This window comes from Anoplopoma fimbria, chromosome 19 (assembly GCF_027596085.1).
Source record: "Anoplopoma fimbria isolate UVic2021 breed Golden Eagle Sablefish chromosome 19, Afim_UVic_2022, whole genome shotgun sequence".
Lineage (NCBI taxonomy): Eukaryota > Metazoa > Chordata > Actinopteri > Perciformes > Anoplopomatidae > Anoplopoma > Anoplopoma fimbria.
Genome location: NC_072467.1, coordinates 5268480 through 5292455, shown reverse-complemented (window position 1 = coordinate 5292455; position 23976 = coordinate 5268480). Strand labels below are relative to the sequence as shown.

Below are 23976 nucleotides of genomic sequence, written 5' to 3'. Positions count from 1 at the left end.
ATAGGTTCATTCAGCACTGAAAAGATCATGTCAAACTTTAATTTCATGCAAACATAATGTTACCGATCATATGTGCATGGTTTCTAGATATCAAGAATATATAATATATCATAAAACCTTCTGTCCCTTCAGAGAAACCGTTGTTTACAAGGGATCCAACCCAGCTGAAGGGGAACTTCCTGTCAACAGCCCTGCAGAAGAGCAACATGGGATTTGGATTCACGATCATCGGAGGTGACGAGCCCGATGAGTTCCTGCAAGTGAAGAGTGTTATACCAGAGGGACCCGCTGCTCAGGACGGAAAGATGGACACAGGTATTCGTACCAACACATCATTTTGACAGCTAATTGAGAAATAAATTGAGGTTTACACAAAAAAACAAGCTGTCACTGCAGTCCCCACTGATACGGTAATACTGTGTTTATAGAAATGCTTAAGCACAGCTTCATTATTCTGATACCTCAACATAATGGACCTTAATTTCCTGATCAGGTGTGAAGACCTTTCACTGGCTGAGTTATAGTTTCATTCAAGCAGGTTACCTGCCTGTTGGGTAATTTCTGTCTACATTTCTCGTACCTAAAAGGCAAGGGGAGCGCAGTAGTAGTCAGTATCCAGTAAATTTGGTGTTGAGGTGTAATTTTGCCTCTGCCAACACATAACATTTCTTGGCATGAGCACTAGAGGACTCCCAAAAACACAGTCTGACAAAGAAATCAGTGAGAACCCAATGGAGGAGGTTTTGTGGTCCTGATGTGCTTTAGAGATGTTGCCAACCCCAAAAAAGTGAGGTTTTCATCTAAATCGAGCAAAAATAAAGGCTACTACACAGGTTCCCTTTAACCTTCACCTACATGAACACATACTGATGGACATACAACATGTAAAAGACAGAAACAAACTTTAGTCATGAAAACCTGAAATTTGAGCCATGGCCCTGCTTCATAAAAGCCATTGCCTCCTGATTGGGCGGCTGTGGCTCAGAGGTAGAGCGGGTCTTCCACCAATCGAAAGATCGCTGCTTCGATCACCGGCTCCTCCACTCCATGTCGACGTGTCCTTGGGCAAGACACCTAACCCCAAGGTGCTCCTGAAGGCTGTGCCTGCAGTGTGTAAATAATGATGAAAGTCTTGCATGGTAGCGCTTGACATCAGCGTATCGGTACGTTACTGATTCAAACAGCTGGATCGGGTATCGTAACAATAGGCCGAATATTATTTTGATAAAGAAATATCCAGTACTTTTATATCTATGTATTTATAAGTTACATTTTGTCTAAAATATTTAGGAAAGCAATGTTTAAGTCAAGCCTGATATAAAAAAAATATCCCAATCACTTCCACACAATGTCAAAAACACCTTATTAATAAACAAGCTGATATTGGTTCTAAAAATGCTCCAATACGGATACCGAATATACGAATAATGCAAACAATAATACAAACAATTTTAATCCATCCTAGCGTAATGTTAGCGAGTGTTCGATCGAAAGAGAGAGCGTTTGATTGGTTATGAGTATGAAGTTATCAGTAGCGCATTAGCTGTGGACATGTAAGTGCAGTGTGTGTACAGTTTATTTGTTTGTGAATGAATGCTACAACTCCTCATAACCCATGAGGAGACCCAACCAAAGTTAGCAACAACTCTGGCGCTCTTAAAGTAAAAAAAATAATTGTATTTTTTTATTTTTGTTTATATATTTCTGATAGCACAGTAAAGCAGTAGACTATTTACATCCCTACTGCAAATAACTATGCTCAATTTGTATCAGGAGCACAATGTCAGCAAAATGTCAGCAACAGCATCATGTTGTATATTTAATTTGTTACAGTCAGAAAGTGAGGAACATCTGATAAAAATAATACATAATTTCAAAGTAATCATTAGAAATATACTAGTGTTATCAAGTACTTCTATAGGTACTCTTTATTGGCAAGTGCTCAAATGTAAGTACTCTTTGCTAAGGTATCAGTATCGGGACTGAAAAGGTTGGATCGCTGCATGTTGCTGTTTAGGTGCTAAAGTTTTGAATCTTCTAGAAATACAACTAAAGCAACTTTGATACAAATATTCGTATTTGTATAATGAACACATGGTATCAATGATGACAACACAATTGCATTGATAATCAGTGATTGCAGAGAAATGTTGACGCACATCCTAGAAATGTATAACTCAGTGGTGGATGTTTCTCTATACCCAGATATATCAATTTATCTTAACAGGGGACGTCATTGGCCCTTGGTGGCATATTTAGGGTGCCCTAAATATGTGCCTGCAGCACCGTGTGTCCCAGACAAGGACTTCAGTTTCCTTTCAGTGCACTCTCTGTTCTCTGTGAGTGCACTATAATGTTCTGCTTTTAATGGGAATGAGAGGACCTGATTTGATTGGCTATAACTGACACCAGCCCACACAACACCTACTTCATTAGGAGTTGAATTTAGGTTTATCAGCGGCACTGCAGGTGCAATATGACTGCACTAACACCAGTGGTCACAGTATTATCAAAAATATGTCACACACTGATACACTGCATGTGGCGGCTCCAAGGGCTAGCAGCTGCCACACCTAAAAAATGCCTAGCCGCACCAGCTGACCCCAGTTTTAGTAAATCTAATTAAAAAACTCTGATGCCTGAGTGATGCATCAAGAGATGACTCCCTAGCAGCCCCCCAGAAAACATTTATTATTTTTTCATTCAAAAAATGTCTGAATATTTAAATATTAAAAAAATGTATTTATTTCTAATGCTTCCTTTTGGTATTTCTGTTCAATGCTTTAATCATTTGCCTCAATAATGTTGTGCTTTGGGATTAAAGTAGCATCTATTTCTGCCAACCCTTAAATTCTCCATGCCACCCTGTTGCCCCCCCCCATTCATATCTCTCTAGATCTACCACTGTTCACAAGTGCTATTAAATTGCCCCGAATTTGTGTCCCTGCTTTGAGTCATAAAACCAAGAGTCTATAACATCCACTCAAGCATTAATTCAGTCTCACATGTCTTACTGTCGCCTTAGATTTAGAGGGGTTCAGACCCGGGATGGCCGGCCCTTATGAGTTTGCATGTTCTCCCTGTGTCAGCATTGGTTTTCTCCAGGATCTCCAGCTTCCTCCCAAAGTCCAAAGACATGCAGCTTATGTTAAGTGATGACTCTTAATTGCCTGTAGGTTTAAATGTGAGCGTAAATGCCCTGCGATAGTCTGGCGAACCCTGCTTTCGCCCAATACTCGCTGGGATCAGCTCCAGCCCCCCGCAACCCTGAATAGGATAAGCTTCCAAAGATAATGGATGGATGGTTGACTTACCTAGTGGTTAAAGAAACCCTGCCATATGTGGAAGGTAACAGTGTGTTTTCATTTGCAATATCCTTGAGAAAACACCAAATCTCTACCTGCTCAGTTACGGTATGTTTTGAATGGAGTGATCAGTTTACAGTCTTAACTGGAAAACAAAACAACAATTTTTAAGCTTTTACAGAAACAAACCTTAGTTTAGGACAAATCTTAAAGAGCTGTTGTTAGTAAGAGTCATAGTTAGGCTCATGGAAGGAACCACTGTATGAGGCTTCATGTGTGCACTGAAGCTGTGAGCCGCCCCCCCCATGACCAGCACAGTCGGTGCCTAAAATGCCCAGTTAGAGCTCATATCGGAGTTGGGAATCCTCCTTCCTTCTCTCAGCTCCTTCTGTCTGCTTTTATGTCTCTCCCTCCCTCAGTGTCTCTTTTATCTGTAATCCATCTCTTTCTATTTTATCTCTATCTCTCTCTTTGTCTCTTTGGCTTACCCTTTATTATGCTTCCTTATCTAGCCATGCCATCTGACACTTCTCCTCTGCTTTCAGCCTCAGTATATTTTCATCCCCTTTCTCCCTCTCTAGTTTTTCTTCTCTCTCTCATCCCTCTATCCTTGTCTGTCAGCCCTACCTCTCTCTCTCTCTCTGTTCTGATTTCTCTCTCTCTCTCCAACTTGCTCCTCTCCGCTCTGACATTGCCAGAGCTGCTCACACACATGCATGTGCAAACACATTCACACTTAGGCAGCACACAGCCACAGAGTCACACAGGCTCTCCCTGGCTGAGATTAGCTGGCCTATTTCAGCTGTGCGGCATTGCTCTTAGGGATTGTGTATGAATGTGCATGTGAAATGTATGGTGTTTGTCCATGTGTGTGCACATGTTCACGGGAGCGTGCGTGTCTGCATGCGTGACAGAGAGTGCTTCCAGAAATGTGAAATAGAGGATTTGTGGCGGCTGCATTTGTCATGGGGCTGTGACTTTAAAGCCCAAATCCATAACTTTCCGCACATTCAAACTACAGCAGAGATGACAGAGTATCCTGTGTCGCATTTGTGAGTTTGTCTCACCTCGTTATGATTTGTTCACAGAATATATGTCATCGAACAACCTGGTAACGTGAACATGAATATACAATGTATTGAAGAGAGGAAATTAGCTAGCGAAGAGTGTGAACTGACAAAGACAACTTTTCTTGCACACAAGATCATAAACAATGGTACACATTTGCATATTGGTCACCAGCTCAACGGGGAGATGAAACATCATAATGCATCGTGCATGAGCCATCACTTAAAACTGTTATTACTTGTGACTGGTTTATTTAAATATTGGAGATTTTCATGATTAGAGTCTCTGTTATTCACAGAGACACACCAAGACACTGATCCTGTCTCTCTCACCTCACTGTCTCACACCTGCACTAGTAGATTGCCTGCAATGGCAGTGAACTGATATTATATTCCTATGTGACACTTGAGAGGGATAGAGTGCTCTTTCTGTGTTGCTACAGCTTGTCCTGATACCGCTGAGGTTTGAAATTTATTGCAACAGACGGTGACAAGTTCTGTTTTTTTCAGCACAGTATGTTTACAGATCACGTGGTCTGTGTACTAAGAGTGTGACTGATTCGTCCTTCCTATCTCCTTTCTAAGGTGATGTCATTGTCTACATTAATGACATCTGCGTGCTTGGCACCACTCACGCCGATGTGGTCAAGCTTTTTCAGTCCGTACCGATCGGTCAGAGCGTGACCCTCGTGCTCTGTCGAGGCTATCCTCTGCCCTTTGACCCCGAGGACCCAAGTGGCGCAGCAAGCACTTCTTTGACACCCATCGGCATGGAGCATCGTCCCCTGGTGGTGAACGGCCGCGGCAGCTACGACCCCTACTTAGAGTATCTGTCGTTGAGCTCCCAGCTGCCTCCTCAGGCTCTGGCCCAGGCCGGAGCCCCCCACCCCGGGGACACACATCTGGATGGCTCGTCTCTGCCACCCACCACACCTGGTTCCGCATCTGCACTCACGCCTCACGACGACAACGTGTCCATGGCCTCGTCTGGGACTGCAGGTGTTGCTGGGGCAACAGCACAGGGGGCAGAGTTTCTGACGGTTACTATGGTGAAAGGGGCGGAGGGATTTGGGTTCACCATTGCCGACAGTCCAACTGGTCAGAGAGTAAAACAGGTGACGTGTCATCATCATCAGTACATCTCTTCATTCACTTTAGTCCATGAATGGTCCAGAAATGAACGGCTTCAGAGCTGTTTGATATTTCTGTGATTTAGAAAGTAAATGTTTTCTTTCAAGAGCAAAATCTCAGTAGTCAGCTAAACTCAGTATTCAAGGTGAGTTACACATTAAAGTTATAACTGCGGGTGGAGGTCAATTTAATTCAGTCAACGGCATTAATAAGAAAGAGATTAAGATAATAAGAACAAAGTGAGTGAAGTCTGTGAATAATTTACTTTCTTCTAACATAGTAATGAATGATTGAAAGACTCGACTGTCCTACAGAAGCTACAGAATGAAAACAAACCTGGCTGTAAGAAATAGATAAAATAGAGAAGATGGGCTGTGATGTTGTGACAAATGCTATTTCTAATCACTGTTGTATTTGTCCATTAAAACATCTGCACTTAAAAATATCTCTGAACAAATATTTTTTTTTATATTCAACATTCAAATCTTATTATTCTTTAAACAAATAATACCCAAAAATATATCTGCCGGTGGAATCTGGAATTTGCCCCTGTACCTGCTGCATTTTTCATTGTTTCCAGAATTTTGACCAAAGAAAAAAAGCTGAAATAATCTCACCGCAGTGGTAGATTTTTAGGCAGATGTGATTTTGGGGACCAACAATAGATGAATGTTTTGGATGGATATTTGTTTGCAGCATTAATTATGAAAAAATGTCCCTCAATACAAAAATATACCATGTTCAGATCTTTAGTCTAACCCAAGTTGATTAGTTATGTTAGACATTACAAGCTTTGTGTTAATTGGAAGATGCCACAAAATCAAACCACAGCTAGTCACTTTGTGTGACGATCTATGAACTGTGTTGTTGTGGTGCAGGTGTTGGAGCCGGGATCACAGGGAGCGTCGGGGCTGATAGAGGGAGACCTGATCCTGGAGGTGAACCAGCAGCCAGTGGCTGCAGCTGGACATGGACGCGTGGTGGAGATGCTCAAAGAGTGTCCTGTGGGAGCCGAGGCGACTCTCCTCATACAGAGAGGAGTGACAGGTGAGGGACTTCTCTGTACGACTGTTACAGTACCAGTCAAAAGTTTGGACACACCTTCTCATTCAACTACTTTGAAGAATCTAAAATATAAAACATATTCTGATTTGTTGAGCATTTGTTTGTTTATAATTTCATATGTGTTCCTTCATAGTTTGGATGTCTTCAATATTCATCTACAATGTAGAAAAAAAAAATAATAATAATAAAGAAAAACCATTGAATGAGAAGGTGTGTCCAAACTTTTGACTGGTACTGTATATGCTTCTAATACAATTTAATTTGTTCTATTGTTCATTCATAAAGGCTACAAGAAAACACAACTGTAACACAACTGTTGTCAGATAAACCAGCTATAGTAAAGAATTTTCATAGTTATTTTGGATGTTTTGATGGATTTTTTATTTGTTTGGGGTTCTTTAAATGTAATTTATTTTCTCAAGATAGTCAAAGTCAAATATTTTTCAGCTTATTAATAATTGATGATTGTTTTTTTATCTTTTAATGTCAGCAGTGTTTGGTATCAAATCACAAGTGGCATTTTGGTCATTTTCAAAGATAATATGGGAAAAAATAAAGAAGGGTCCAGAGCTAGAGCAACTGTCCAGCTAAATATAAGCTGTCATCTGATTGAGATACACAAATATCATGTTACTGTGCATCTTCAACCCCAGCTGCAGCCTTACAAGAGGAGTCAAGTAGAGTGAACAGTGAGAGCCGAGAGAGCAGAAGAGATTTTGATTATGATAATTTTGAGACTGTTCTATTTTTGAACACATTCAAATCACAGTGGCCCCTTACATGGATCTTTATTTAAGTCTCTGTATGAGATTTTATTTTTGGAATATTAAATAGTTTATTTTATTCTTTTGAAATAACAGTAATAGTGTTTTCTTAAAAAAAAAAAAAGTGTACCCATTCAATTTTGGTATGTTGGTTAATTAAGAACAAAACTTTAATGTCCCACTCGGGGAAATTAGGTCACTGCAGGAGCAAACAGCCCAAGGACATATTATGAAGCACTAGAAGAAACAAAGAAAATAAATTACTAGCAATATTTAGTTTAGTCTGTGTAAAGTAAAATCTGAGATATGTTTCTAAACACATATACATGTTAGATAATAAAAGTTGAGAGCACGTGAAAATACTTTGAACTATATTCCACTGAATCGTGGTGTTAGACCTTTAAGCTGTTTTCACCATTTATGTGTTTAGGATTTTTTGGGCAGGCCTGAAATCATGGCTGAATAACTCATTGGAGACCATCCTTAGCATAACCCTTCCCAAATCGTGGGAGCGTCAAAACCCCCACAAAATGAGAAGTTTCACTGTAAGAATTTGATCAATTTGGTCCCATAACATTTTGAAAATCTAGAAGAGCCCCACAATGGAATTATTTATTTCTAAGTTGTGCTCTGCCCATAGAGCAAGTAGTGTGCAGCAGTGAGATTGCCAACCTGTCTTATATTCTGTAACTGTACATAAGTATTCAACCTTCTGCCAGGATAGTCCTTGGTCTCTGAGCCTCCAGCATCCCATGCCCCCCAGCGTTTCAGAGCAGAGATTACTGCTTATTTCTTCACCATTTTGAAACTTAATTGTTTTAATCATTCAAATTCAGCTTGGTGTTCAGCACATTTTTCTGGGGTGTGACAAACTCGCTTTAATCAGACTTTAATGTACTTCAACTCTTGCAGAGAATACACAGATATAATAAAATTAGTGAACGGTGTAAGCAGATGTCATAGTATATAATTGTTGAGTGTGTGTGTCACTATTTTCTAAATGCAGCTTTATAGCAAGCAACATGTCATCAATGTTTTCTACTGGAGCAACACAGAGAAAGTGTTTTAAGATACATCAAATCAGGAGCTGGTCAGATAGAGTTTGGATGAGAGTTAATCTCACCTTAAGGTGTATCACAGCTCTGTGGGTAGAGGTGGCACCAACACTGCTGTGGCAAAGTGTTTTTATTCCCACTGGGGCCACTCATCTTCAAAATACATGCAGTCATTTTACTGTAATATGCTTTGGAGAGAAATGAATGTGGAGAGTGTCTTCTAGCTGGCAAACAAGCTGCACTGGTTGGCATAACGCTGTTTGGCTACCTGTACTGGCTGTGTTCTGAACACTCGCTTTGATTATACAAACAGCATTTTCACCGTGTTATGGATTCATAAATGGTCAATTTTGAATTGATGCTGAGGACAAGAGAAAATATAAACCAAAAAGCTCTAAACAAAATGTACACATACCTATTTGTGACCTATATATGTATATATATGTATATATATATATATATATATATATATATATATATATATATATATATATATGTCTTGTGACACTGATCAAATGTATATTATCTCTTTGAGTGATTGACCACCCACATTTCTGTCCGTCTGGAAAACTATTCTTCTAAATTTTTCTCACAATGTTTCCTCCTCCACCCACTAAAATTTTAAGCATCAACTTGGCATTTTGACTAATTTTATTGTTTGCTGTCCTTGTATTTAGACTAGCCTATTGTTGCTCCACAATGCCTGTCACATGTTGAATTCCTTGAACAAGCTCTGCATTTAAATGAGATCCTCAACACCACCTTTAAGTTTCTGCACATGTTCAGCATTGTATTTTTTCTCTTGAAATAAAAGAAAATGACCACATGTCCTCAGTCTGAGAAAAAATAAATCAATATTGAAAATAGGAATGAGAGAGAAGTGTGGCCGTTTTCACTCTTCTGCTATTTTCCACAAGATTGCCCACCTGCTAAGAAATTAAATTTCACATGTAAAGCTTTATTTGTTTGACATGCTTTTGCACTGATTCTCTAAAAGGTGTTCTGTTCACAGGGTCAAAATTTGACTTGCTAATTAATTGGAGCTGCCTATTCCACTGAGCCCTTGGCCATCTGACAAGCACACAAACACTCAACCCCACAATGATTAACCATACATCACCATTCAGCAACCTGAATGCAAGTTTAGGGAGTCTCAAAAACATCTGTCCTCTGACCATTTAAAGAAACACAGTTTATAAGTTCACTGTTTGCTTTTGATGTGCCACCCAGCAGCTTTGTAGCTCTCGTTTTCTTGCTCATTTATTCGTTAAGTCTGTAGTTGGCTAGGGATACATTTCTAGGAGTGAAAAGTTAATTTGCATTGTTTCTGAGATGATAACATAGATGCACTCTTCTTCAAACGCTCCTTTATCTTGGATTGTATTTAATTAGGGATGACAACAATCAGTCTCATATGCATCTCAGGTTTAATTAATTGAAGTGCTAAAATAATTATTAATGCAGACCTGAAAAGCAATCAAAGACATCAACACACAATTAGCGATCCGGATGCATCAGACTATCTGATGTAAGAGCAGCTGGATGGTTTGCTGATTTTACACCAGTCCTGTTGTCTCCAGTCTTATAGTACATTATTAAACATGGTGATGTATTGATCAACTGTTGCCTCATCCTAGTGAATTGATTGTGTACGTATGTATGTTGTTCTGCAAATGATAGTCAGTCAGCTGATTACATGGAAGCTAATAAATTCTACTAAGTCAGTTATGTGCACATATGTATGTTACTGTGCATCAGCATAAATGGATGTGTACGTGAGCAGCTGAGATCAAATGTTGTGGAGCTGAGAGTCTAGCATCTTCTGACCATGCAGAGCCAGCATCTGCCACCTGGTGGTTAACCTTTGCAAAGACAAACACTCATGTTTCACTGTCAGATACGCCATTTAAAAAGGATGCTGAAATTCAATATACAAATGAGATTGCCCCACAAGGATTAATGGTTCATCGCATGTATAAACACACCGATCTGTATTCAAATTTACACACAGCTTGCAATAGGGATCCTTGTAAATGCTGAGCTGATTGTGCCAAATTACCTCCCTTCCCCCAAAGATGCCATCTCCCCCAACCTCACAGTTTCTATCAAACAGCTCAGCCTGACACACCAGGAACCTCTCTGACTCTCTGTGTGTGGCTCTCCTCGCTGCAGGGTGAAAGTAAGGACAAGGTCCTTTACAGTGACTCAGATGGTAAAATGTCAGGAATGTTCATGCCTGTTTGTGTTCACAGATGTAGGATTTCTGTGCAGAACATCAATGGAATTCAGCTTGCACACATGATTTCAGGTGTGAGACTGAGAGCATCAGTGCTTTGTGTATAACAGACAGGGTGTTAGACTTCTGCTGTGTGTGTGTGTGTGTGTGTGTGTGTGTGTGTGTGTGTGTGTGTGTGTGTGTGTGTGTGTGTGTGTGTGTGTGTGTGTGTGTGTGTGTGTGTGTGTGTGTGTGTGTGTGGTGTGTCTGACTGCTGTAGCGTGGGCACTCTGCCAGAGTTCCACTGAGCTCTGGTCGTGTTCACAGCTCGGTCCCCTGACATCCCAGTTTGAAGCGGAGCCAACCACAGACTAGAGATATTTTGCAGCACCAATGAGGATGCAGATCATGGCTGTGAGGAAAAGGATGTCAGGCTACACAAGCCAATCAGGCTGATCTGAAGGCCATCCAGGACTCAGCAGGCTAGTCTGTGAGGCCGGCCTGCCAGACTGTCTGACCACTGATTCCAGAGAGAGGCCACATGAAGCCTCTCTACCAGCCATTCATTTGTAATTCATCTGCATCCATACCAGCCCGCCACACATCCGGCACATATGCCGATGAATGGTATTAACATTTAAATTAGGCTTGAACGCCTCTGTGAGGATGACGCTCCTCTTTAATATGAGTGGACAATTGCCTTGTAGCTCATACTCATTTCCCTCAGTGGGTCATAAAGGAAAGTTTCCTGATAATTAATTATTAGTGTTCCTTAAAGGCTTCCCTTAAGGCCTGTGTTCCCTAGAGAACGTGGTTATTAGTCCCAACCTCCCACAAAGCCATCCCTCTGCTGCTGCCACAGTGCAGAATGGTTTCAGCACCAAGGACAGTTCTCATCTAACCGTCATTCATGTTTATGTTTGTGCATTCATTTACAGGGAGGGGTTTTTATTATTATTATATTCTCTTGTCCTTCTCCACACTCAAAGACACAGCAGGGACATTTATTTTCAAAATGGGAAAGATTTCTACGCAAAACTGATGCGTTGCTTTGGTGAATAGTAGGATAGGGGGGCTGGGTTTGGAAAATGTTAAAAATAAAAGATGAAAGTGGAAGAACATCAATTTTCATTTTGTCCTAACATGGACTGGCAGTGATCTATTGTATTTCATTTCCCTTAAATCTCCCCTCGATCACTGATCCTTCTCCGCTGCTTAGGGCTCTGGCCTTCATCTCACACATCTAAAAAGCAGGCGAATGAAGTTGGAGAGTTATTCCATAAATATGTCTCTTCCAGTGCTCTCTGACATTTCTTAGAAAATCTCATAAACTGAATAAATATTAAAAATATCAGGATTCTCTAAAGAACATTTTACAAGCTCCCACGTCTGATAAAGGATTCATCAGTGGTGCTGCAGGAGTCTAGTGTTCCTCATGCCTGTGTTACGCATTTTTATCCACATGTGTAAAGTATCAAACTGCATGTTTAAACTAAGCAGCCATTGCATGTGATGCCCTAGTGTTTAAATGTATGTATTTGGGTCTCAGCAGCATAGATGTGCTGTATGTCTTTGATTCAGTGAAGTCACAGGGGAGCTGTGCTGATGAGATTGTTGTTGGGATGTAGAGTGCTCCCTACATGCAGATAGAATATGACTTGCAGAGAAAACAGACTGTGTGTGTGTGTCTGGGTGTGCGCGTGAATTTGCCTGCAGCCAATGATGTAATTATGTCGAAAACAAACGCAACAACCAAACCCATTTAAGAAGAGTTACACAAAACAAGTCAAAACAGAGTTAAGTTAAGGGGGAGAGGATTTAACCCTCGTGTCCATCATATCATGTATAACAACCTCTGCACTTAGGTTCCATTAAAGTAGTTTTTTGTCTCTATAATTGTAATTGTCTGGGGGTTTTTTGTTTCTGAAGAGTCAGACACAATATCAGAGTCTGCTCTCTGTAAACTGTGTTTTCTCCTTCTTCCTCAGGCCACATCTCTCCTCGGAAGGCCTCCAAACAGGTACGATGATTGAACAAAATGTGTTTCTGCTCCTGTGTAGGTGTGCATGTGTTTGACTGAGAGGAAAAAAATATATAGTCAGAGAGAAAATGTGAGTCTCTGAACCAGATTTGTTTGTTGGAGCAGAGAGGTAAGATGAAGCGTGTAAGATCAGCGTTTGTCATCGAGGCTGAGTTGCCTCAGAGGTGTTTGGCTTTTGCTTTATTGTGAAATGAGCCGACCTGTCGTGACCTGCTTATTGGTTTGATCACATCGGGCTCACACCTCGCCAGCTGGGGAAAAGCTCTTCAGTTGTAAACTTAAGCTGCAGCTGCTAGTGCTTATACAATCAGCCCTCATTCATGGCATTAGATAGAACATTCAGACATGAATCTCATCTCATGCAAGATAAAGATGTGAATATTTATTTTAATTCGTTATCATATGGCCCATGGCCAAATATTTTAGTAAGAAAAGCAAAACACTCAGTAAATGTAACTTGCACACTTTTTTTTAATCATTGTTCAAGTCTGATGATCATCAATGTTACCTGACATTATACTCTGCACATAGTTAGCCTTGGATTCTTTGTTTAAAAATAACTTTCATAGAGATAATTTTTCACCGAATAACTTTCATGAAAGTTTATATAATTTGTATACCACTGTGGCAAGACTTTAGTTTGCACACTTCTTTTGTTTTTTTCTACACATGATTATATAAGTTCTTATATCTTATTTTCAGTTGTTTTATCTTGTCTGCACTGCAGGTCGTGCTAGATAGTATCTCAGCTGTTTGTTGCTGTTTTGATTTTTCTTCCCTGCATGGTGCCTTAACACATGGGCTGTTGCCAGCATTGGGTGTCTGTCATGAGTGGACTATGTCTGTGACTTGTTTTTATTGTGCATGTTGCACTCTTCGCAGCATAACACAGTCAATTTCCCTTTGCTAAAATGAAGTAAATAAATCACTCAATCAATCATTGAGAAGCCAACAGGAAGACATGCAAGTTTTCACTTTGATCCAGAGGTGTTATGCCATTTGCTCACAGACTGTGTGAATAATACAGCTGTTGTTGGTGTCTTTTCCTAGTTGCCTGACCAGTGGGATCCACACGGCAGCCCCCAAGCAAACCTTCCCAACCCAGTTTTGCCGCCTGGCATGCCCTTCCCAAACCAGCCACAGCACCGCACGTCTGTGCCTGACTCCACCGAGGGCTTCGATCTTAACAAACCTGACCCCTATGACCTTTATGAGAAGTCGAGGGCTATCTATGAGAGCCGACGTAAGTAATGAATCTTAGTTCATGAAAAATGGAGCATTATGTTGCATGAAATTACTTATAAAATGGTGATTTCTAAATTAACGAAAAAGTCAACATTGATGTTGCTGTCTGTGTCTCAGGTCCAGAGTATGAAGAGGTGGAGGTGCACCTGCTGAGAGAGAAGACCGGGTTTGGCTTCCGCATCCTAGGGGGAGACGAGGCCGTGCAGGCTGTGAGTCCGGACGCCCGTGACAAGGCTCGTATGGGACGGGCTGGACCACACACATATTTAACCTCATACACACCAACCTCGTCCAACCTGCACCTTCCCTCATCTCACGCTTCATCAAGTCAAACGCATTTGACCAACATTGTCTCCACACACACACACACACACACGCGCACCTGCATACAAGCACTCTTTGGCTTTCTCACTCAGTCCTAACTGCTCAGTACCTCCCATACTGAAGTAACGCCTTGCTAACTTGTCCAAGTGTAAAACAGCATGCAAACTATGATACAGAAGAATGTAGCAGGAGAATAATAGGAAGGTGGGAAAATGTTACCTTGACCCAAACCAGTTTCCAACATGGATAGACCAATTATTGGGTGATTCCACTGTGTCTCTGTTTCATCCTCCTCACCTTCATCTATGCTGCTAATATTGATTGTCTTTGAACAGATTGTTATTGGGGCTATAATAGAGAACACCCCCGCTGAGCGCGATGGGCGGCTTCGACCTGGGGATGAGCTCATTTCTGTGGATAAAAATGTGGTTGCTGGGAAACCGCACAAATACGTAATAGACCTGATGCACGCAGCTGCGCGAAATGGTCAAGTCAGCTTGACTGTGAGGAGGAGAGTGCAAATGCCTGGTAAGAACATGTTTTATGTTTTTGTTCTTTTTTTGTTGTTTGCTTGTTTCTCACTCATACAAGATTGGAGAACGTGCTGCACATTTCACTGGCATCAATTAAAAAAGTATAATTACCTGAAACTATGAATCATTGTGTTATTGTTAGCTTAGTTTGAGCCCCTCAAATCTTCAAAGAGTTCGGCATGTTGCACCGCTTTGTTTTTGCAGAGAGAGCCTTTTCATGACTACACGCTTTGAAATGGAGGAGTGAGCGGAGGGGTATTACGTTGGTTGCAAACTGCTACCTCACCGCTGGATGGCACTAAACGCTACACGCTGCTCCTTTAAGGGGAAACAATTTAATTTATTTTAGCTTTTGGAAGCATTTGATGTCCGGTCATTACAAATATAAATACATAGTATCATACATTGCCCAATCACACACTTGATCGATTCTTTGTTCCTTTTAGAGTCAAACCTGTCAAATGAAATACAGATGAGCTTAATTTGACTTTGACAGAGAGTCCCTGTCGGAGACAGAGAAGTGCACTGTTTCAATGCAACCTTAAGCTGCTTTATGTTAAAACAAGCTTTAAAATGAATAGTCACTAAAAGTAAATTGGTCATGTTTTACAGTAACATCTGCTTCTTTGACTCATCTATCTCTTCTTTTTCCTTCCTCACTTCCAGGTGAACTTTGTCCTGTGAATGGCCGCAGCCCCGGCTCCGTGTCGACACAACACAGTTCTCCACGTAGCGATGCAGCCTCGGCTTCGGGCCCTCCAGCGGTCGTCGTCCCGACTGCCACCTCTCCTCCAGAGGGATCCGCCCTGCAAACCAGTGATGTGGTTATCCACCGCAAGGAGAATGAGGGCTTCGGCTTTGTCATCATCAGCTCCCTGAACAGACCGGAAAATGCCGCCGTCATCAGTGAGTTGTTGCTGTCTGGAACTCTAAAGGTTGTTACTGAACGCAAATGGGGATTTAATCAATCTTGAAGACCAAAGATCCTAAGGGTGGTGACTGTCCTAGAGGGATTGTTCATCGGGTTTTGCTACTATTTCAATTTAAGTATAATTTCAATTTAAATAATTTTTCATGACTTTAAAATATGTTGAATATATTTATAAGATATGAGATGTTTTACCACACAATGTGTTTTTGCACTGCATGTCCACTCAAGAAACAGGGTCAGAACAAAGTATAATATCCATTATATTGGATTCACTAATAACCAGTGAGCGTTGTATCCCTTAACAATTAATTTTCATTTGTGGTGTTTCTTATCCCATATATAATAGCTTCAGAACTTTTATTAGCACGGATCAAACTGAAATAGACAGTTTTACGTTTTAATTCTGGTCTTGAATTGGTCTTAATTTCATGCCAAGGTAGGATTAAAAGAGTCTTTAAAAGTCTTTAATTCAGCTTATTTAAACATATGGTTCCACTAAAGGGAGCTGGTATCTTTTAACAGATGGTGGGATTTTTTAACCAGGATGGACTGATTGCACTTTGAAGAATATGAATATATCCTGCTCTAGGTTTCTGCCTACACCTGAATATGGAATATGGAATATGCATACACCTAAAATGGGTCTAGTATACAGTAGTTATTAAAGTATCAAACAATAGTTCAGGATGTAACTTGGATGTTTAACAGTCCCTCAGGATTTTCTCTGCTTGGGGGTCCAGAAATGTTTTATATTGAAGTGGAAATTTTAGGTTTCTGTATTTTTCTCTGTGTGTGAAAAGAGTTGATAACAGAAACCTGTTTTTTTAAGATGTTATTGTCATAAAATAGTGTTTTTTTTGTAGTGTTTTATGAAGAGTAAAAATATTTGGATCTGTTCGAAACTGTCTCATGTGAGACGAGGTTAATGTTGTAATACAAATGTAAATGTCTCTCCACTTAAAATGTGAGTTTTATCAGTGCTGTTATGAAATCTTTCTTCAAAATTGTCTTTGACAACCACCTTGTTATTGCCTGTTTCCAGCTGTGCCCCATAAAATAGGACGTATCATCGAGGGCAGCCCTGCGGACCGATGTGGGAAGCTGAAGGTGGGCGACCGGATCCTGGCTGTGAATGGACAATCCATCATCAGCATGCCGCACGCAGATATTGTGAAGCTCATTAAAGATGCTGGGCTAACAGTCACACTGCACATCATACCAGAGGAGGGTAAGTGACTGTGTGTGACATGAAACCAAACTCTGTTACTTCAATTTTTGATGGCAGTTTCTTTAGATTTCCCCTGGAGAAAAAAAACTATAGTCTATCTGCTGTGTCTTTAATTAATATCCTTACACACAAAATGCATCTTGAAGTAAGAAGGCATTTTCACATATAGTAAGCCAGAAAGGAGCACTGGTTTAGAGATGTGATCCCAAACTGTTTTGGTTATGGTGATGCTGGAGCATAATCTTGATATTTCGGCCGGAACAACAGCCTTGTCTTATGACATTGAAACAATATAGAGTCTTCACATTTTGATAACTATTACAAAGCTAAATTCTGTTTTACAGCGGATAAATCAGTAGTTTTCTCAAATACATTTCAGAAAATTCAACAACAACACTGCAGTCAGGTGAAACCTTGTTACCTTCTGTCCGTCACAGGATCCCACTCTGGTCCCAGCTCAGAGAAGCAGAGCCCCATGACCCAGAAACACAGCCCCCAGACCCAGCCAAGCCCTGTAGCCCAGCCAGGCCAAGGAGGCCCCCAGCCCGGCCAAACAGCCACTCAGACAGGTCAAATCCCTGCCCAGCCTGGCCAGACACCAGCACAGATAAGCCAAACAGTAACTGGCCCTCCTGCACCAGCAGCCTCCCATCCTGCACCAGCCGGAACCCAGCAGAGCCCGGTCATCCAGCCCTCAGGCCCCCCTCCACAGCTCTACCTCCACGACGGCAGGTAAGTTCTTGTTTGAACTCAGCGGGAGCATTTTGCAAGATTCCTTAAGCGAGTCTGGGTGACTGCACGGAGATTGACTGGAAGAAGGAGCAAGGAGTTTTCAAAGGGGACAGATCTCAAACTGTGTATTTAAATGAGTTTGTGCCATGATATACTTTCATGCCAGTAAGTTCAGAAGAAAACCTGTGACTGCAGACAACTTTTGTACCAGTCAGACTCTCAGGCTGGTTTCTACTTTGTTGCGTAACACCACTTAGCTCCTACAGTGTACGTGAATAATTTACTTTAAGGTATCTCTTCTATAATGCAGGAAGCTGCGTCCATGCCCTCTTCCATGCCAAAACTATGAATGTGTGAGTGTGTGTGCATGGATGGGTTTGTGTGTGTGTGCATGTGAGTCTCAGATCAGGAGCAGCAGTCCCAGAGCTGTGGATTTATGCCCCTTTTACATTTGGGAGCTCCATAAAAGTTTCAAAACAGAGAGTGATATTTCCATCCTTTTCCCAGCTTTCTTAGCTCAGTCATTTTACAGAAAACTAAGCTCAAATGTTACTTCACAGAATTCTCCATGGTTACTGTCCACCCTCGCAAGAGAAGACACGATTAAACATATGAGGCTGTGTGCAGTCGGACACATCCTTTTTTGATGCTACTTCAAAACACTGCTCTAATTGTTTTGAAGAAACAATTAACACAAACTTCTCCTCTGATTTTGTTTATCTCTCTCTCTCTCTCTCTCTCTCTCTCTCTCTCTCTCTCTCTCTCTCACCCCTAACAGGTCAGAGGTTAAAGCCAGACAGGATGTCAAACCTGACTACCGGCATCCTCCATTCACTGATTACAGGCAACCTCCAGTTGACTATCGTCACCCCCCGGTTACTGACTATAGGCAGCCGCCGACGCTGGACTACAGACACCCGCCCGGTCTGCTGGACTTCAGAACGCATCCTGCGGCTGCACAGTTTCCTCTGGGGATGCCTCCTGACTTCAGACCACAGGTACAGCTAGACCAAGAACCAACTGCTCAGGTTCACACTGTGTTCAGCATTAAGTGTACATAGTCAGTTGTTTGCAGTGGGTTTGTTGCAAGTTGTCTACATTTTTTTTTCCAGGACTATGATTACTTTACGGTGGAGCTGGAGAAAAGTGCAAAGGGTTTTGGCTTCAGTATCCGTGGGGGCAGAGAGTACAAGATGGACCTATTTGTGTTGCGCCTTGCAGAAGATGGTCCTGCCATACGTAATGGAAGGATGAGGGTGAGATGACACGGATGAGATGATATGTTGAAAAAGTGCTGTTCGGGAGATGATCGCAATTGCTGTCAGTGAGAACGGTTCAGTCACAGACGTGTTTGTCCATCTTGACCATCTACGACAATAATATCACACAACATGCTTGTGTGTGATATATTTTCTTCACAGAATTTAAAGATGGTGTAAAACTGAATACAGCACAGATTTTTGCCTTTTTTTTAAAAAGACAACCCTGCGGTTTTCCTTCTGCAACATGTTTATTATCTTTCATTCCTTCTGTTATTTCTCATCTTTATTTTACTGCCTGCCCCATCTTCTTCATGTGACAGGAATAGCTTCTAGGCTACAAAAGTGGGAATGAGAGTAAGTGCATGTGGACTCACTGACTGAGTGACCCTCTGCTCACCCTCAACAACTCCTGTTTGGGTGTTCTCGAACACGGAGCTTAATGGCATTTATTCCCCAGTTGCTCCAGTGGAGCGACCCACCAGCAGAAGACTGACTCTGTTGAAAAGTCAACTTTCCGTGGATAAACAAGGCTGACAGAAATCGACCTTATGCTCTGTTTGTCTCCTCCAGGTAGGGGATCAGATCATAGAGATTAACGGGGACAGCACTCGGGACATGACTCATGCCCGCGCCATTGAACTCATCAAGGCGGGAGGCAGGCGGGTCAGGCTGCTGCTGAAGCGAGGCTCAGGACAGGTGCCAGAATATGGTGGGTTATCTTGGCATAAAGTATAGTCTCTAAATGTCCAAGTCTTTCTTCTCTATCTCCTTAGTCCCTGACCAGTTTTCTTTCTCACTATCACTATTTCACGCAAGATTCATTATATGAGGTTCAACCTTACTGTTTTAACCAGAATGGCTTTTTCCTGCAAATGCTGTATGTTTTTCTCAAGAACATATTAACATACATTAATATAATTCTGCATTTGACTCCTCGCTCCTCAGTCTTGTCTACTGTCATCTGAAATATAACTATTTAAACTATTTCAATCAAACAGAAGAATAGCAACCTTCTCTTTAGCCTTTGTGTGTTTTAACCCCTCTGCCTTAAGTCTAATGATTGGTATAGGCTTTTACTTGCCTTCCCTCAGGAATGGTACCTTCCAACCTCTCCATGTGCATGAAAGGTGACACACTAAGCTCCCCCTATTTCTTCCTAATGGGCCACTCTAAAGACACGGTTTGTGAAAAACTGCATGTCTCTCTCTCCATACTGATTAATCTGTGTGCAGTCTAGCTTTGCTCTCTGCATGCATTCGTGTATGCATGATCATGAGTTTATGCATGGGAAAATAGCAGTCGTGTGTGTGCGTGTGTGTTTGTGTGCGTGGGTGCTTCTGCGTGTTGTAGTAAGAGGGCAATAGGGTTTGAAGTGACCCTCCAGATGAAATTGTATCATCCTGAAGAGGGCTGTGAAGTAGACTGTGTGAAATCAATCTGCTCAGGATCAGTCTGTCACACAACTACCAATGGTAATTGTTTTCAAGCACTGAATGAATATTGTTCCACATGTCTTGTAGATAAGCTCACATGTCAGGTGTGTGATGCTCACACACATTTGCATGCAAATTTACCTGATATTATATTATGATGTGGTGTTTATTTGTATTATTTTGGACGTCTTTCTTTTTCTCTGCCTCTTTCCTGTCCTAAATCTCTGTGTGCATGTGCATGCTGCTTTGTGCCACTGCTTTTATCTCAGTCCACCTGAGCATGTTTTCTTCTCCCCTGACAGACTGTGTCGGCCCCTGGGATTCCTTTTCTACAGCCCACTCTGCCCTGCAGGAAGTGACCCTCGAACCCTACCCAAATCCATTGCTCTCATCCCATCCAGCCTCAGCCCCTGACACCCCTCATCAGCTCCCTCTAGAGGCCACAGTGTGCATGGCAGACAAAGCTCCACAGCCGACAGACCACAGCTCCATGAGAGGGGCTACAGGTGGCAGGTCCACCCAGCAGAAGTGCATCATCAGGGGGCAGGGAACCCAACAGGGGTCTGGAGAGGTGGACTGTGGACCAGGTGACAGAAAGCCTCGGGCTTTGCCTCCTAAAGCTGTCCTGGGGAGGTCCGCTGAAAGAAGTGAGAGGCAGAGGGAGACTTGCTCCCCCTGCTGTGAGAGAAAGGGCCTGCACACACAGGCGATGAGCACTGTCTGGCCCTGGGACCCTTATGTGAGTGTGAATTTGAATGGAGCCTCTCTAGGCAGTGGAGATGGACATGTCAGCCTCCAGGAGAGGCTGGTGTCCAGAGGTTTGTTCCCCAGAGAAGATGTGAGGGCCAGTGGCCACGCTGGGCTCTGCTGCCCGTCTAAAAACATGGACGATCCTCCTGCGAGGAGTGCAGCGGCCTCCCCTGGGCCCTGGAACGTCCCTGGGTCTGACAAACTGCCTGGCACCCTGAGGTCCTGGACCTCCACAGTAAGCAGGTAGAATGGATCTCGCTGGTTTGGACAGGATCACACTGTCTGGCTCCTCATTCAGTTGACCATCGGATGTCTGAGAGATGCAGTAAATTTCCCTCACCCTCTCTTGCTGTCCTGTTTTCTTCTCCATTCACTTCTAAAATCATATTTTATGTTTCATTTGTTCTTACGAGATAAATATTACACCCACCACCTTAAAAACAGAGGAACTTCACAGCTATTGTAACATACAGTAAATTCTGATGGAGACTCCTGGATTTGTAGGCAGTTTGGACCCTCAGATGTGGCAGTTAATGTTCTGATCACAGATGGAGCAGCAATGTCTGATTCAGAGTGGAGCTTTTTTTTCCGACGTGTACCTTTAACTGCTCGACCGTATCTGGCTCAGATTGGTTTGTGCAACTTAACCTCAGATGGAACAAGGTTCCTCGCAGGAGAGAGACATATGTGCATCCAAGAGATTTACTTTTGCTCCATTTTCTCTAAGCAGTGGGAAGAATGAGACTACAAATCTGTCAGAGGGAGGCAGTGACACTGACACTCCTGGAGGACATGGCACTGATCCAAGTGACAGCCTGGTTAACCCGACATATGTTAGATCTCACATGCCTACCAATATATCATATACTGTAAATGTAAAGATGTGAAAAATATGTACATTTTGTAATCTCAAAAACATATCTGTTGGTGTTTTTGAGGCAGTGTTGTAGTTAGATACATTGTAAATAAAAGAGAAAAAAAAACACCGGAGCAGTATTTTAGGATCACTATTTCCATGGCCTCGTCTATTACTACATATCAAAGACTGTGCAAGTCACCAAACCCAGACCGCTGAGGGAGGCAGCAGTCGTGTGCATGGATAAAAACCACCATGTCTTTATACAGGGACTCACATGTCTTTTAGAGGTAGAATTTAGAGAGGATATCCTCTGTGGAGCTGACCAGTTGGTACTCATGTGAGACAGAGAGAAGATCTTTCTTTTTTTTCATCAAATTGAACTTTTGAGTGACTGAAAACAGTTGGCTTAGTAAGAAATCATAATACTGTTCTGAGTTATGTACACAACTTGATCACAAATCAACCATGCAGTCATTGTGCAGAACTATAAGCCTCGTTGTATTCATTTAATGCTCAATGGAAGAGTTTTGTCCAGTCTATATTTCCCATTTCTATGCCTTTTACTGTGCTAAGTGTACCACATCACTGTGGGAGACGGGCATCGGTGTGGGGAAGAGGAGGCCGATGGTTATGAGGTGGGGCGGAGTGCCTTACTCAAACTAATGCAGAGCTGTTGCCGTTGTGATTCGTTTTGGGAACTGAATGCAAAACAGATGTAAATGACCACGCACACATATCAGCAAACTGTTGAGTTGTGGAGCCTGTTTTTCTTCTGACTTAACACCAATCAGTATATATACAGTTACCTTGATGCACTCTTATCAATGTCAGTGATTGCCCTTGTCCCCAGTGCTTAAAAGGGGATAACATGTAGCCTGTAGCATTACATCTTCTTCTTAGAGTCATCTGGGAGAGTGGAGCTGTGAACATTTATCCAGACAGGGTCATCATCACAGTGGACTGTGGTTTGTGTTGTTTCAGATGAGTCTCATTTCAGCTTTATCCCGTAAAGAGCATTAGTTGAGTTTGCATTGTTGCAGGTGGAACCAATGCCACTGAATCTGAACCCAAGACTTGAGATGATCTGTTAAACACAAATGGATTGAAACCTGTGTTTGTTCACAAATATTTCATACTGGCAGAGTGGAGGCATGCTTCTATTACACTGAGACACCCAAGGTGAAGAATCTTTCTGCATTTCTACATTTAGATATCATCCATTTCTCCCAACAATATGTTTGCTATCATTAAAGATTAATCACCAGAGCTTTTGAGTGCTGGAGGAGCTGAGTTTTAAAAAAGTACCACAATGCATTGTGACAATATGACTGAATGCAGCACGATAGCACATCATAGCTGTACTTGTAAACTGGTACAAGCCTACTGGTTAACTAGTTGACTAGGACAATGCACCTGCAAACTGGAACACTAGTAAGACCTAAGAAGTTGAATACAACAGTGGTCCGTGTGATTATCTGGTTAACATGTTAGTGAGGAGCATGAGAACATGCTCTTAGGCTGTAGAAATGTGTTTACTGTATGTAGAGATGTCAAAGTTCAGAAAGGTCAATTGATATGTCATTCAGCCATCTGTCTCCGTCCAGGACGTCCCCCTGCCTGCTGTGAGTGATTTTGTATACAAAAAAATATAAAAAATGCTTTATTGGAGCCTGTGAAGGATGGCACGTTCATAAACCCCCATTGAGATCAAGTATAACTGTGTAGTGTTAATTGTGTATTATTCACCTTGTACAGCTGTATTCCTACAAATATGGTTTACTGTATCATTGATACTGTAGTTTCAAAGACGTGAACAACTATTTTTATGAAATGCGACAGTACTGATATATTACATTTTGCTAAAAAACAAAAAACTTGTTTACTGAAAGATATTCTGAAATACTGTCAAATAAACTCTTGACATGGTGTAAAATATTCATTTGTAGAGATTGTTTTACTGGTAACCACGATGGTGAGACTGGAGCAAACCATCACTCGACTAATCATCAACCATTTTGATAATCAATTGTTAGTTG

At 41.7% G+C, this 23976-nt stretch overlaps 1 protein-coding gene across 1 annotated transcript in view; it reads left to right on the top strand.

Annotated features, from left to right (window-relative positions):
- LOC129108909 (membrane-associated guanylate kinase, WW and PDZ domain-containing protein 2-like) overlaps positions 1-23846 on the top strand; it is a 74726-nt gene extending 50880 nt beyond the window's left edge. The window contains exons 9-22 of the mRNA XM_054620835.1: positions 133-315; positions 4958-5487; positions 6382-6550; positions 12591-12622; positions 13694-13886; positions 14006-14097; positions 14548-14740; positions 15412-15651; positions 16719-16904; positions 17342-17636; positions 18415-18634; positions 18749-18892; positions 19469-19607; positions 20634-23846. Of these exons, the coding sequence (XP_054476810.1) occupies positions 133-315; positions 4958-5487; positions 6382-6550; positions 12591-12622; positions 13694-13886; positions 14006-14097; positions 14548-14740; positions 15412-15651; positions 16719-16904; positions 17342-17636; positions 18415-18634; positions 18749-18892; positions 19469-19607; positions 20634-21328 (3311 nt within the window). The 3' untranslated portion in view covers positions 21329-23846. The remainder of the gene's footprint in view (positions 1-132; positions 316-4957; positions 5488-6381; positions 6551-12590; positions 12623-13693; positions 13887-14005; positions 14098-14547; positions 14741-15411; positions 15652-16718; positions 16905-17341; positions 17637-18414; positions 18635-18748; positions 18893-19468; positions 19608-20633) is intronic.
- The last annotated feature ends 130 nt before the right edge of the window (positions 23847-23976 follow it).